The sequence below is a fragment of the Ptychodera flava genome, chromosome 2 (genome assembly GCF_041260155.1).
Source record: "Ptychodera flava strain L36383 chromosome 2, AS_Pfla_20210202, whole genome shotgun sequence".
Taxonomy (NCBI): Eukaryota; Metazoa; Hemichordata; class Enteropneusta; family Ptychoderidae; genus Ptychodera; species Ptychodera flava.
Window position 1 is genome coordinate 51116692 of NC_091929.1, and position 14569 is coordinate 51131260.

Here is a 14569-nt window from a genome sequence, read left to right on the forward strand (position 1 = left end):
GTTCAGCCAGAGTGTGGTAACTCTATCCACCCTCCAGCCAGAGCCCCTCTATGTTCACTGTTCCTGCATCTCAGGAGATGGGGAAAGCATCTAGCACCTCATCAATCTCACGGACCTGTAGGTCTGCCACTTGCTTTTGGTGGAACATGGGCTGTTGTTTATCTGGGAAATCACCTGGTTTGTCAAGTAAAAGGTGGACACTCATTGCCAAAGGAAAATTTCGGCTGCCATGGTCCGTAAGTTTTTGGGTGAGTCTCGGTCTGATCTGGCTTCGTACACCGACCAAGAGAGCTTTGGGGTCAGTTCCGAGATGATGCTCTTTGGCAACACCCATCGCCCAGCTTTGCAGGTAGTTTATTATGGTATAATGCGTCTGAATGAAGATGAGGTCATCTTCATAAATATTCTCTTCATTTGGGAGAGGTTACGAAAGCACTGGCTTTAGGAGGGGCATCCTCTGATGAGTGGGTAACTCTTTTGCTGCTACTCTCTAAATGATTGTTCAATACCTGCTGGGTGGTTCCTCTAAGTGATGAGTGGGCAACCCCTTTGCTGCTGGTAGCTCCTTTTGCTGCTACTCTCTCAATGAATGTTAATACCTGCTGGGTAGTTCTCTTTAAGAACATAACCTCACATCAAAGGCCATTCAATTTCTGCCAGCCGGGCGTATTCCTTTTCAAATACCCTTTGGTTCCTACCAAGAGCCCTCTGCTCTCTGTGCCAGTTTCGACACCTCATTTTTGTAACAACACCCTCCATAGAGAATTAACTGATTTGTCACCCCCTTACCACATATAGCAAGGCTTTTGTACGATCCTTTCCTGAGTTTGTGTCTGTGAAATTTACAAAACTCTGCCATGCATCTTCGGCCACAGAGCTATGCAGAGCTCAAATTATGCTACTAGCGGGTGTTTTATCCTTTCCCCATTGCTCTTCTTTCGGGGATACTCTATTACCATTGTATGTTTCATTAGAAAAAAAACTAGAGGCGCCACAAGGATGCAAATGGTTACTTGGGGCGCCAGCTGAAAATTGTGTTGGGCCTTTAAAACGGGGGGGTAACAACAAACTCATCCGCTAAAGTGAGCCAGTCCTGGCTCCTATTTCTAAGGAGTTTGGAGCTTCCATTTTACCAACTTAAGGGTAGATATAATTTTAAAAAAAGGGTATTTTTTTAATTGGCAAATGATGGCTCTCGGGCCATTTTCAAGTGACTCTGGCTTTTCGAAAGAATTTTCTTGGGATGGGAGCCTCTATTTGCTGAATTAAGTGCCTTCTATACCATTTTTGACTTAAGCCTTAGACTTCTTATAAATGATGCTTGCTTCTCAAAATCATGTCCCACCATGCAAGGATTTGCTCTTTGACCTGAAAGGCAGCCTGCGGCGTCGTGAATGTTTTAAAGTTCAGTGGAAATTAGGTCACCTCATGAATGTAATAGTACTATGTCAATGGTCATCAACCCGAACTGAACCGATTGAAAACTAGCCGTATTTTCTACCCTGGGTTGGTAACTCTGCTGGTGGATAGAATTGTCCCCGAGGTTATCGTTCGCCCGGTTAAAGCGATGAATTCGTTTCTTCGCTTCGATAAAGTTTGTATGTGCGATGTGTGATAGTGAGCATGCGTGCGTGAGTGCTTCACGAACTCTACAACGTGTGGAGCGGTCTCAGTCAGAAAAATGTAACAACTTAGCCGGCTATTGAACCACTCTTTTTTGGGAGTGGAGATTTAGCCGAGCGGTTCTCTCTGTGGCCTCTCCGCTAGGCGACTGATGCCGTATGTTTTCGGTTCGAACCCGATTGAAAACTGTCAAATCAAATCTGATTGGCTCTTGCCATCTGACCATGCAGCTATTCACTTCTCAACAGTATTCATGCGACCACCCCCACGGAAAACTCTCCGATCTTCGAGAAAATTTGCTAACATCGACATTAGTGCTCTTCAACAGGAAATTGCGGCATCGTCATTGTCAAGTTTCACGGAAGTTGATGGCTGCTCCAATGAGCTTGTGAACGCGTACAATAATGCCATGACTTCAAATATTGATGACATTGCACCTGTTGTCACCGAATAGATTTTGGATAAAGTGCGTTTTCCGTGGTTTACAGAAGAATTGTTAATGCTACGTCGAAACCTTCGTCAGTTAGAAAGGCAGTGGATGAAGACAGGACTGGTTGTACATGAAGAATTGTTTAAATCTGCTAGAAACCAGTATACAACCAAATTACGTGAAGCCCATTCATCCTACCATCGCAATTGCGTGTGCGGATACCAAGAACTTGTTTCGTATAATTGATGAGATCGCTGGTACTAAGGTGTGCGTTAGCTTCAGTCATACCGGACATGGACCTAAATAGTTTACCGGACATTTTCGCAGAATTCTTCCGCTCCAAGATCGAAAAGATTCGTGAGACTCTGATAACTGTTCCACCTTCAGACCCTCCTACAGACTTAAGTTGTGATCTCAGTGCTTTCGAACCAGTATCTATTGACTTTGTTGAGAAACTCATAGGTTCACTACCCACTAAATCCTCAAATCATGATCCTATACCAACAGTATTGCTAAAGCAGTGCGTGCATCAAGTATCTCAAGCAATCACATGTAACATCAATTCTTCACTAAATTCTGGTAAATTCCCAAACCCATGTAAATCAGCGATTGTACGTCCATTATTAAAGAAATCAACACTAGATAAAAATGTTTTGAAAAATTATAGACCCGTTTCAAACTTAACATACATCTCTAAATTGATCGAGAAGTCAGTTTTATTTCAAATTAATCGTATCTGTGCAATAATAGTCTGTATGCCAAATGTCAGTTGGCTTATCGAGAGGGACATAGTACTGAGACTGCACTCATTCGAGTCCAAAATCACGTACTACGGGCTCTTGATCGCCGGGATGATGTTGTTCTAATTCTTCTTGATTTGTCAGCTGCCTTCGACACCATCGACCATAATATCTTGATACATAGACTACGTCATCGGTTTGGTATTCACGGTACTGTCCTCAACTGGATTACTTCATATTTACAAGGCAGAACAATGAGAGTATGTGTTGGGTCGGTGATGTCGGAAGCACAATCGCTTGCTTGTGGTGTTCCCCAGGGTTCTGTCCTTGGACCTGTTTTATTTAGTTTGTATATAGCACCCCTTGAGGACATTATAGATAACCATGGATTACAAGGTATGTTTTATGATGATGATTCTCAGCTTTACATTGTTTGCTCGCTTAACGTACAGTAAGACTGAAGTTATAAGATTCTCCTCTAAGTTTGGTAATGGTAACCAACCACGAGAGTGCGATGTACAAGTCGGGGTGTCAGTGTGCATTCATCATCTGCAGTGTATGACCTTGGTGTCACATTTGATGCTTCAATGACCATGACATACCATGTTGCAAATTTGTGTAAAACAGCGTCTTTTGCTTTATGGAGGATTAGTAAAATCCGAAATATTTTAGACCAGGGATCAACAGAAAAATTAGTCCACGCTTTTGTTACTTCAAGGCTCGACTACTGTAACAGTCTTCTTTATGGACTGCCAAATTATCAAATTAATAAGTTACAGGCTATTCAGAATGCCGCTGCACGGTTAATCACTAAAACAAGGAAAACAGAACATGTTACACCATTACTTAAGAGATTGCACTGGCTCCCTATAGAAAAACGGGTTGAATTTAAAATAATTTGTTTGACTTACAAAGTTTTAAATAATATGGCTCCTTCGTACCTAAGAGAGCTTTTACATATTCGCTCTTCTGGCCGCACTCTTCGCTCTTTTACAGATGGAGCTTATACACTTTATCAGCCTTTTGTTAACACGGCTTTTTAGGAGACAGGTCATTTACTACAAGTGCTCCACGGTTGTGGAACAGGCTGCCCATTTTACTCCGTTGCAGTGAGAATTTTAACATTTTTAAATCAAACCTTAAAACTTTTTTATTCACCGAATGACTTTTTATATCATACAACATTTTAAATGCCTTTTCACTTTTTATCAAGTTATGTACAGCGCTTTGAGATGTGTTTACATGGAAAGCGTTTTTTTCAAGAAATAAATATTATTATTATTATTATTATTATTAGCCGTATTTTCAGGAAAGCATCAACTCGTATAGATATATCTTTTACGCATAGAGTTGCCCGTATACCTTTCTTCTGCTCCAAAGCAAATTATTCACTGTAATTACATGTACATGGTGATGACTTGCTCTAGATCATAGCATACCCAGTTAGCAGTTACAAAGTTTTTAACACCTTCTCAACTCAAGCCGAAATATGAACGTTTTGTACCCATTTGAGTGTCCGATATTAACGTTGAAGGGATATGAAAAGTAGAATGGCGATTTACAGAAGCCCCATATCCAGTATAGTTATGTTGGTAATTAACTTGTCATCATCTGGCGTTGACCGCAAAAAGAAACATCGGATGGAATAGACTTGATCATGAATGAGAGAGAGAGAGAGAGAGAGAGAGAGAGAGAGAGAGAGAGAGAGAGTGTGTGTGTGGTGTGTGTGTGTGTGTGTGTGTGTGTGTGTTTGACCATTTTTAATGTGAATTCAGGAACCTAAGCTATTAAACTATTCCATCGGCACTCAAACTCGTCCGCAGATTAAATTCATGTTTCCGTAGCGACTAATTCGGCTGTATGCGTCGATTCAAGGACGTAATCGCCAGTTTATCGCCAGTCTTCTTTAAAATCTCTCATTTTATTTTACAAACATTCTTGATAAAGGCACTACACAACTTTGGGATATGCTACCTCCTTGAAAATGTAATATATCTTGGGCAACAACGAACTATTTGCACAGTACAAAACTAATGTCCTCCTATGTGAAGTTACTGTGCTTACATGTAAAACTTTACGATAGAAATAAAGCACGTGGTTACCAATTTATATATAGCATGTGTGTCGAAGTTTGAGTTACATAAAGAATTCTGTTGTATCATAAACAAAACATGCAGGACGATAGCAACTCTGAATATGATAGCAGATTGCGTCAATGAGCTCATTATCCTGTCCTTGTCGCATCCGTTCTTGTTTGCATTAGGCGCTAAAGCCGGGCTAATGCGTGGGCAAATGCATGCGTAAGAGTGCGTTAGCGCGAACTAGCACAGTCGGAAAGTAATTCTTGATCTGTATTGTATATCTCTCTTGATCTGTATTGTATATCTTAAAGAACTAAAAACTTTAGTGACTTAATGGCATACCAGTCTAAATTTGTGAGTGAGTCACAGTTATCACCTTGAAAATAGTCCGTTCCTTTCGGGTACTTTGTACTCCACGGATAGTGTAGATGGCCACAATCAAGATATAAGATATAATCCCCTGATAATTTGCTGATATCAAAGTGTTGAACAGCAATCACAGTTTTTAATGCACCTTTTCTGTGTGATCGCATATTAAGCGTAGGGAGTATTCATGATAGTTGGAACGGCCTATTTGAACAATAAATGATCTTTCTAGGTTTGGTTTCAAGTCAAAGTCAGTGCATACATATAATGATACTCACACCTACATATCACAGATTACACCTCATTTGCATCAACTAGAGTCATCATCTGTTTGTAATGGAAAATGTCATCATATATGAAATTTGACTGTTCAACTGTCTATCCTCACTAGAAGCAGAAAGGGGGAATTTCAGGTGCATATTCTGTGTACCGGAGATTTGTTTTTGGAATGTAACTGAAAATGTTCATTCACTATACATGAGAATCAATGATAAAACTGTGAAAATTTTTCAGTGAAAAACTTGCTATACTTGTGCTTATACAGACGTTGGATAATTAACATAGTTGTACTTATTAGAATATAATGGTTACAGGTGCATATTATGTGTACAAGAGATTTGATTCTTGACTTTCTCTGAAAATGTTCATCCACTATATATGGTAGTCTATGAGGAAACTATGAACATTTTTTTCGCTATACAAAACTAGCTAAATCTGTGTATTTATAGACGTTTGATAATTCGTTTTAAAGTGGTTGATTAGACTAGGATGGTTAAAAGACGACATATGTGCAAAAGATTGAAGTTTGGAATTTCACCGAAATGTTGATTCACTTTACATTGGAGTCGATGACAAAACTATGAATATTTTTTAATGCTAAAGTAACTTAATCTGTGATACATATGTACTTGATTCAAATAGGGTTTTTGAAAGTTCAGATGTGGACAACAAATGTGATATTGGAATTTCAACTGAAAGTATAATTTCACTTTTCATAGTACTACTAGCTGTAGGTACATGTTACATGTTTTCCCTGACAAAACTTGCCATGTCTCTAACATGTAAGTAAAAGGAGTTGTTCATTGCCTTAAGTGAGCTCGATTTACAATAAGACAAGCCTCAGAGTTGCCAAGGAAAGCTGTTCATAGGTCAGATAATTATACTTTTTTAGATCTACAGTTAAATGATTAGAGAATGAAATCATGCAGTGAATTATTTATATCTCTCAGAATATTTCTGAACACTGAAACTGCTTTTGACGGGATGGATACTTATGGAAATTAAGTGATCCCCTCTGTGCTGTTTGAAAAATACATGACTCCCACCCTTTGCAGTTTTCAAATGTAAGGTGACACTCCCTGGATTTTACCGGCCCCGCCCCCGGCTGTAATAACTGAACACTCCCTAAAAAGGACTTTGATGGTTCGTTGACAAAATAAGTTTTATTGGTCTCTGAATTATCATAGGGAAAACGTGCAGCAGCAACTAACGTTTCTGCTTTTTTGTGATTGGATAAATAATTTGACATCACTTCAAATGCATCTGTTAAATCCATAAATCAAAATGAGTTACTTTAAGTCTGCATGATCTTGACAAACTTTCTAAGAACAACACCAACGGTCAAACAGTTTTCTTTTGGTAGAGGCAATTCAACATAAGTTTGCTCTTTCGCTTTCTAGCAGTCTCTAAAGTTCTTACGATAAGCTTCTGGAAGCAACTCACAGCAATTGAGGATTAATTGTTTCACGGAATTGTAATCTGGAGTTTGGTCAACTCACAATTGAATGCCAATTTATTCCGGCTTTACCCACTAAAGCACTCTGCTGAAGCATAGAAGACAATGTTCTAGGCGAATATAGACCCTGTGCAATTTTCTCAAAATGAAGGAAATATTTGTCAACATTCTTTTCTTGAAAGGGTGGAAACTTATCTGAAATGTTTTGTCTTGTCAAATTTAACTGAAAAGGAAATCTTTCCTGGATTTGAAGCTCTCTTCGTTTTGATTCTACTTGCAGTTGTTGCACTTCTACCTTGTCCTTTCGTTGTCTTTCTTCTTCTATTCCCATTTCCTCTTTCTTCCATGTGTATTTTTTTCTTTTCAAAAACCAATTTCTTAAGTTCAAAATCTGCTTTTATTTCTAATTCTTCTTTTTGAGTTCTGGATAAGGCCCAAGTTTCTTGTAACAACAGAAATAGGCGGCGTAATCAGCGAATTTCTTTAAAACATATTAATTAAAGCCAATTTCTAAACGCAGCCGTAAATGTATAAAAATACACAAAGTGCACTTATAGAGGAGTCGCAGTCAGAAAAATTGAGACATCTTCGCCCAGTGTTTAACCACTCCTTTCAGAGTGGGCATTTTGCCAACTGGTTTGACTGCGTTCTTTCTGTTTTTTTTTGACTGAGTGCAAATCGAGCGTAAGTATTAAGGGCTTTAAGTGAATATCGACGTGAGAAATTCTAAGAGAAAATCCGAACCGTCCCTATTAATACTAATAATCGCTATCCAGAGAATACAAGGGCTTTCTAAAATTTGTATTGATAGGCTAATTACTGTTTTTAAAAATGTCTTCACTTGTAGTAAACATGACCCTCAGAACATTCTAAATTGGACTAATTAACTCAGATCATGGAGGAGAATTACCTACATAACGATCAAAACATTCAATTTACCATGCAAGTGACATAGTAAAATTTTACCTATACCAAGTTTTATTTGATTATTTCAATCTTAAGCGATAACCATTGATACATAGGTTATGTAAACATATATTATTTTATGAAAAAGTAACATTTCTTATGATAAAAATCATGTCAATTATGTAAATATAATTTTTAGGTATTAAACTGTGATTTGCTTTTCAATAAACTCACACGTTCTTAAGAGCTATATTTTGTATAAGGTGTCCTCAGATTTGGTGAGCGCGACAATTATGAACGAAGTTGTTATTGAAATGTAGTTAACATATGTGAATAAGCGATTATTTGACATGGAACTACCAAATAAATATCGCTATAATTATATCGTTGCATCATCAAAATACATCAACACATCATTTAAGATTGTCAAGCTAACCCAGATATATCACTATTTAAAAACGTTTCTTATAAGGAATAAACAGCATGATTAATAAAAAGTGTCATTAGTTGAAATGAGCAATAAATACAGCACAATGTACAAGAATCGATGCATCTACATACGATGTTGTAGAATTTTAAGGGGGGTGCTGCATCAAACACAGCGTATTTTGCTGAAAATTACCTTTTCTGCAAATATTCATTAAATGTTAATTAATTTGTTAACCAAATATTAAAATATTGGTTGGTTTCACCTTCAAGCTTGTCAAGCAGTCATAAGTTGCGTGATAAAGAGGTGTTAATTTATGCAAACGTATGCAAATCCTCGTATTTCCTGGCTTCTCTTTTCTCCAAATTTCAAGATTTCCAACGAATATAATTCCACTTTGGAAGGGTAACATTTTCGAAAATTTTCTCACTATTTTCTTTAAATACTATATAACGAAACGACTGTTTTGTTGGGCAATAACATTCTTACATTTTGAATAAGAGGCATTTTAATTTTGATAATCAAAATGTTTTGAATCACTTTTCTGAGTGTCGGTCTTTCAACCCATGTCATTTTAGAATAAGGATAGAGAAAGGAATATTAAGCTCAAAAAATAGTATCAAGTTTCCGAGTTAAATTAATTTTTGTCATTGATGCCAGAAATGAGGATTTTTACCCCGAATATACACCCCTATGCTACCATAGTAAACTTAAGATACTCTGCTTTTCGAAAATATATATTATGAGCGGGTGTCCTTGTTATCTTAGAGGATAAATATTCCTTTGAAAAAAACTGTGATGGCAACATACGGCTTCACCTTAAAAATGCAAATGGTCGTTAACTTTCCATACAACACCTACAATTAGACGATATCACATCTTGCAATTACAAAGAAGAATTCAAACCTTAAAATAAATAATTCCATACCTCCAGCTACTTTCATTCAAAATACTATGTGTAAAATGTTGATCAAATGTTGAAGTGTGTAAATTCAATTTTCAAGTCTCTTATCTACTGCTAAATATTTTTAGAATGACTCTTACAGCAATGTCCCCTTACATTGCATGCGGCTGTTCTAACGAAATAGACATTCTTCTTAAACTATTAACTATGTAAAGTAACGTAAAGTTTGTAACAAAACATAATAGATCCTGTTCTTCCCACTTCGAAACTGAATGTACGTACCAAATTTGATTCAGATTTGGAAAGCCATTCCCGATGCCTCGGTATCGTGCCAGCAGACAAACAGACAGACATGAAGAATGTTTTGATAAAATTTCACTCGTGTTTTTACAGTGACTAAAATTGAAAGGGCATGCACACACTAACTTGCCATACACAATTGAACATACGGAGTTTACCATACGTTCATCAGATCTTCGTCTGGTAGGGGATAAAAGATGTAAACTTTGATTTCTATTAAATGTTTTGTAAGTATTGACGTTTGTCACGTTCTTGTTTAAATTTCTCGGTTATTTGCAAATACAACCGTCGTCTTTAAAGTATATTTTATCATGATGACTATTCAGTAAAAGCAATACTTGCGTTTTGCATTATTTCCTGTCGTATCATCAATAGCGAAAACCTTAAATTCAGTATCGCCAAATTTAACTCTAACTCTGACTTTTCTGTTCATTCCCTTGGAAATATCAGGACTTAAGACAGCTATGGTAGTTCCCTCTAGCTTTACATGAGGTTCGTCGATGTATAAGGCATCATCCTCTTCGGTGACGTAGAAGGTAAAACAAAACACAGTATCATCCGCTTTTAATGGGCCAATACAAAATTCTTTTGTTTTGCCGCATTCTACTGATTCATCAATTTTAACAACTCTGTTGAACAAGTTTCTGCAATGTTCAACACCGTTTGGCGTTGTGAACCTTTTCTTGGGATCATGAACTTTCGGATCAAATTCACGGCTCACGGCGAAACCATACGTTGCTCGACTATTTCTTGTCTGTATAACATCTGGTTTAATGCCGAACGAAACCGCTCCCTTTAACACTGCAGTGGCTGGGTCCGTAGGAACAAGAACTTTGTTACCGGTGACAAACTTTGCACTGATTTGTTGTTGCAAATATTTACATGCAGAGAAACCTCCAACAAGGAAGATTGTATTTAAGGGTACATCGTCCTTTGCCAAGTCATTCACACGTTTTGACATATGATTGATAATTTTCTTTGTTGAAGCGTCAAATAAAGTTTTGATAAATTTTGCAGACAAGCATACATATTCTTCATCATCAGATAGGTAAAATTCATTTGACTTTATTTCGGTGGCATTTTTCACCTTCTCATATTTTGGCATAAAGGTTTTACTAAAAGCTCGTGACATAGGAAGTCTGGTTTCTTTGCCTTCTGTGTATCTGTCTTTGCGCTTCGCTATCGCTAACTCACATATAAACTTAAACCAAAAATGATGATTGTTAGTCTTAAAATCTTCAACAAAATTGTGACCAAAGATCTCAGCTAGTTTCCTTTCGAACTCTTGTTCAAATAATACTCCTCCCCATGGTCCACCAGTAGCTCTTTTTGCCTCATGGAGCGTTTTATCATCATTTTGAGTGAAAACTGCGATATCAACTGTTCAGCCTGTAAAACATGATACAATCACAAAAAGCAAATAATGTGTACCAAATAATGACACACGCCAGTTTACTACCTGCCCCGAAAATGCATGCAAACCTCGTGTACATATATCTCGCACAAAGTCTTGTACTTTAATATGTTGCTCATGGCGTTGTGCCTTTTTATGAAGGGAGACGTATATGTGTCAATTAATTATAAACTTTTTATAGATTGCGACCAGAATGACTTCCGGATATATACCAGAAAAACTGTCTCATAGTTCTTCATGCAAATGATTTGACTCTCCTCATTCGATACATGGTTAAATTTTGACAAGCACATCCTAAGGTTACCTTCGACATTTGTTACATGCAATCTTATCACTAAGATATAGTTAAACATCGGAATATGAAAGGAAAGGCACAGTAAGGCTTTGGTTATTTGTGAAATTTGACCACAAAGATAAGAAAATGTGTTTTCACGATTTCTTATTCATCATGGTTTTTTGATAACTAATGCTTCAATTGTAAACTCAAAGGGAAGAAAGTGCCATACTTGGTCAAAACCGGTCCTCAATTGCGTTTTATCCCAGATGTAGGTACGTGCAAATAATAAAGCAACCATGAAACGAGTACAAGTAGAGCAAATGTTAAAAGAAAGTGTTTTTTATTTCATGATTGGTCATTACTTTCCCTTCCACTGACCACTGACACTCCTGATTAACATCAAAGTGTAAATGTGTATATTTTAAAACTCAACGTGGGAATATTCTGTCAGTTGAATATAATACACTATTATCAATATGAAGCCCTTTAAAGTTACAATTCCAAAGAATTTCTCAGAAAGTCATACAATTCAAAACACCCTCTGTAATACAAATCTGTGTAATTCTGGCATGAATGTACAATCCTACAAAGTAAAAAGCACTCTTGACCCATCCTATGTCATAAAATGCACCAGCATTACACGAAAATACTGCAATATTTAAGGGAAAGATAACAATGAATTGATCAGATAAGCGAATGCCGAGGGAAGTGAGGTGGGATGGCAGCGCAAAGATGTTGTCTCCCTTTGACATTCTACAACGGTATTCATAATTTTCTAATTGCTAACTTTTACGAAGATAAACGAGACATTTGTTTGCATATTTGCTTTGAAATTAAGCTTAGGTAAAAGCTTTCCATAATAGCATGAATAATCTGCAATGCTGCTCACTCAGTGTGGATCGCTTGCTTTCAGTTGTAATATGTGGACATCGTTTAAGTGTACCTATTAACAATTCATGTAGCAATATAATTTACAGCCAAACACTTCAACGAGTCTTCTTTTTAGGCAAACAATAAAAGAATGTCGGTTAAAATTTAGATAAAAGGAATTCTCCAACCCAAAGATATGGTCAACTACAGATGTCCAGGCACATGACGTTGTCTGGTACCGGTACCTGAACCATGAAATAGCAGTGGACTTGCTTGTAAAATAACTAGTTCACTCCGAGAAATCCTATCACAGTACAAGGAAATAGTTCTAATAATAATAAGGTATTTTAATACAAAGTTGATGAAATATATGCTTTATCTTAACGCAGCAACAATATCGGAACGTGAAAATCTAAAATCAGCCCTAGCTGATTAGGAAGCTGCTATCTGTTCACTACATATACGCAATACACGTGTTGCCTTAACGTATAGAGCAGTAATCTTCATTAACCTCATTTTTAATTGACAGAAGTCTTAGATTGGTACAATCGAGGTTTAATATATTTTAGTATATGTCTTAAAACCCATATTATTAAAAAATTTAAATTTTGCTATCAGAGCACCTAGGGCCCTGTTAGCTGCATCAGCCAGAGCTGTGGCAGTTACTGAAAAATCAAGATGTTCGTCGAAAACAATTCCTTAACATTTATATTTTGATGCATAGTCTAGAATATAATCACCTACTTTAAAGCAGTGACGACTGCGTTCGTCGTTATTTTTTCGAAAATGGACAACTTTTGATTTCAAAGCATTTACAGACAATCTCCATTTTTACACCAAATACTAAATTGATCTAATATTTTCTGAAGATTAGCTTCCGAATCAGAAAAGAGTACAATATCATCTGCGTAAAGTAACATACAATAGTTAGTTCCTCCTATGGTGATACCACAATTTAAAGCACACAACTCGGTAACTACATAAAAAACTAGAATCAATAAACTTTGAAAAATGTTTTTGCTTCGCCAACAACAAATAGATTGCAGTTTATTCAACTTAGATATACTCTGAACAGGTTAACTTTCATGAAGAATCAAAATAATTGTCAACAAAACGAACAACTGTATAACATATCAATGCACTCTCCAAGTGTCAGGCCCTGAGCTCTACAAGGTATGTGTGCCTTAGAAACTTAAAGCGAGCCAAAAGGATCTAAGTGGGACCAAATCGATCGGAATTGGCCCAAAATGATCCCATGAAGTACAAAACAAATCAATGCGAATTGGCTACACTATCTTACCCAAAAGAACACATAACGAGTCCAACTCACTCAAAGTCGAAGTATAAGCCATTTTGTTTTTGTGGTCGTCCTGATTTGTTTCCGAGAATCTACAGAAATATCTTTGGCACTTAGATATTCACTGCCTTTCGTAAATAATCCAAAGGAACCCAACACTAACCCCTAGCTGTCCCTAGATTATGACGTGATACTCTCAGCCACAATGACTTGCATGAACATACACAAACAGCTTTGAAGAAATGTCAGAATGATAATGTCAAGAGAAAGGTGTCGTTACTGATGTTGACGTTTTGAAAATATCATATTGAAAGAAAATGCAATTGCAAATTTGATATTCTTTGTATTCTTAGATACTAATCTATACAATTTAAAAGACCACTATTCTTAGTAACAGAAGTAAGCACATAACCACAGTCAAGTAAACAAATGAAACAGTTTGAAGCCAGATGCGGTGTTTTGGGTCCATGCTTTACTATATACCCGGTTGTGTGTTTGATGACCAAGCTGCTGTGAAGCATTGAATGCACATGGAAAAATTGCCCTTCCCTTTGCAGAAAGTTTTGAAAAGTTATCATCGTAACAACGCCATTTGATGTACTTGGAACAGCTGCCACTTGAATATATTTGCATAACGCGGCTGTTTACTTATCGTGCCTTGAGTAAGCTCTCTGTTGCTAATCTTATTTTGATGGAATAACTCTCAGTCCAATGAGTCCCACTGCAAATAGTGACGGCTTCTTGACCGCACCCTTTCTCCTTAACCTTTCAGTCACTTTAGCCCTCTAATATGTTGTTGTCGGCCAAGATAGTCGTAGGTTTATCTGCTGACGTTCGCTTGGATCCGTTTGGGTTATTTGATACTGTTTTAATTGCTTTTCTCCGTCCAAGTGTCAATGACTCTCAAAAGTTGCTGTGTGAGCATACAACACTTTTAAGCCTAATTCAAACCTAAGAAATCCATGCTTGGGAAATTAAGTCCATAGGCACACAAAGCTTCCTAATAACGGACTTTGAACAGGTCCTCATAAACCAACAATATATGAAGCCATTAGAAGGCAGACATTTTGTACGGTGCAGTACAGTAATAGAGCAGAGACAATAGACTTGTAAATTTAAAACAGATTTTCATAACATTGATAACATTGTTTCTTTCTACTTTGTTTCTAGCCTGTATACCGTACAGCAATGACCTTACA

General features: G+C 37.0%; 1 protein-coding gene across 1 annotated transcript in view; it reads right to left on the reverse strand.

The window, feature by feature from the left end:
* Window positions 1-410: 410 nt before the first annotated feature.
* Window positions 411-14569, reverse strand: part of LOC139150862 (heat shock 70 kDa protein 12B-like) — a 48582-nt gene continuing 34423 nt past the window's right edge. Inside the window, exon 5 of the mRNA XM_070723292.1 lies at window positions 411-614. Within this exon, the coding sequence (XP_070579393.1) occupies window positions 411-614 (204 nt within the window). The remainder of the gene's footprint in view (window positions 615-14569) is intronic.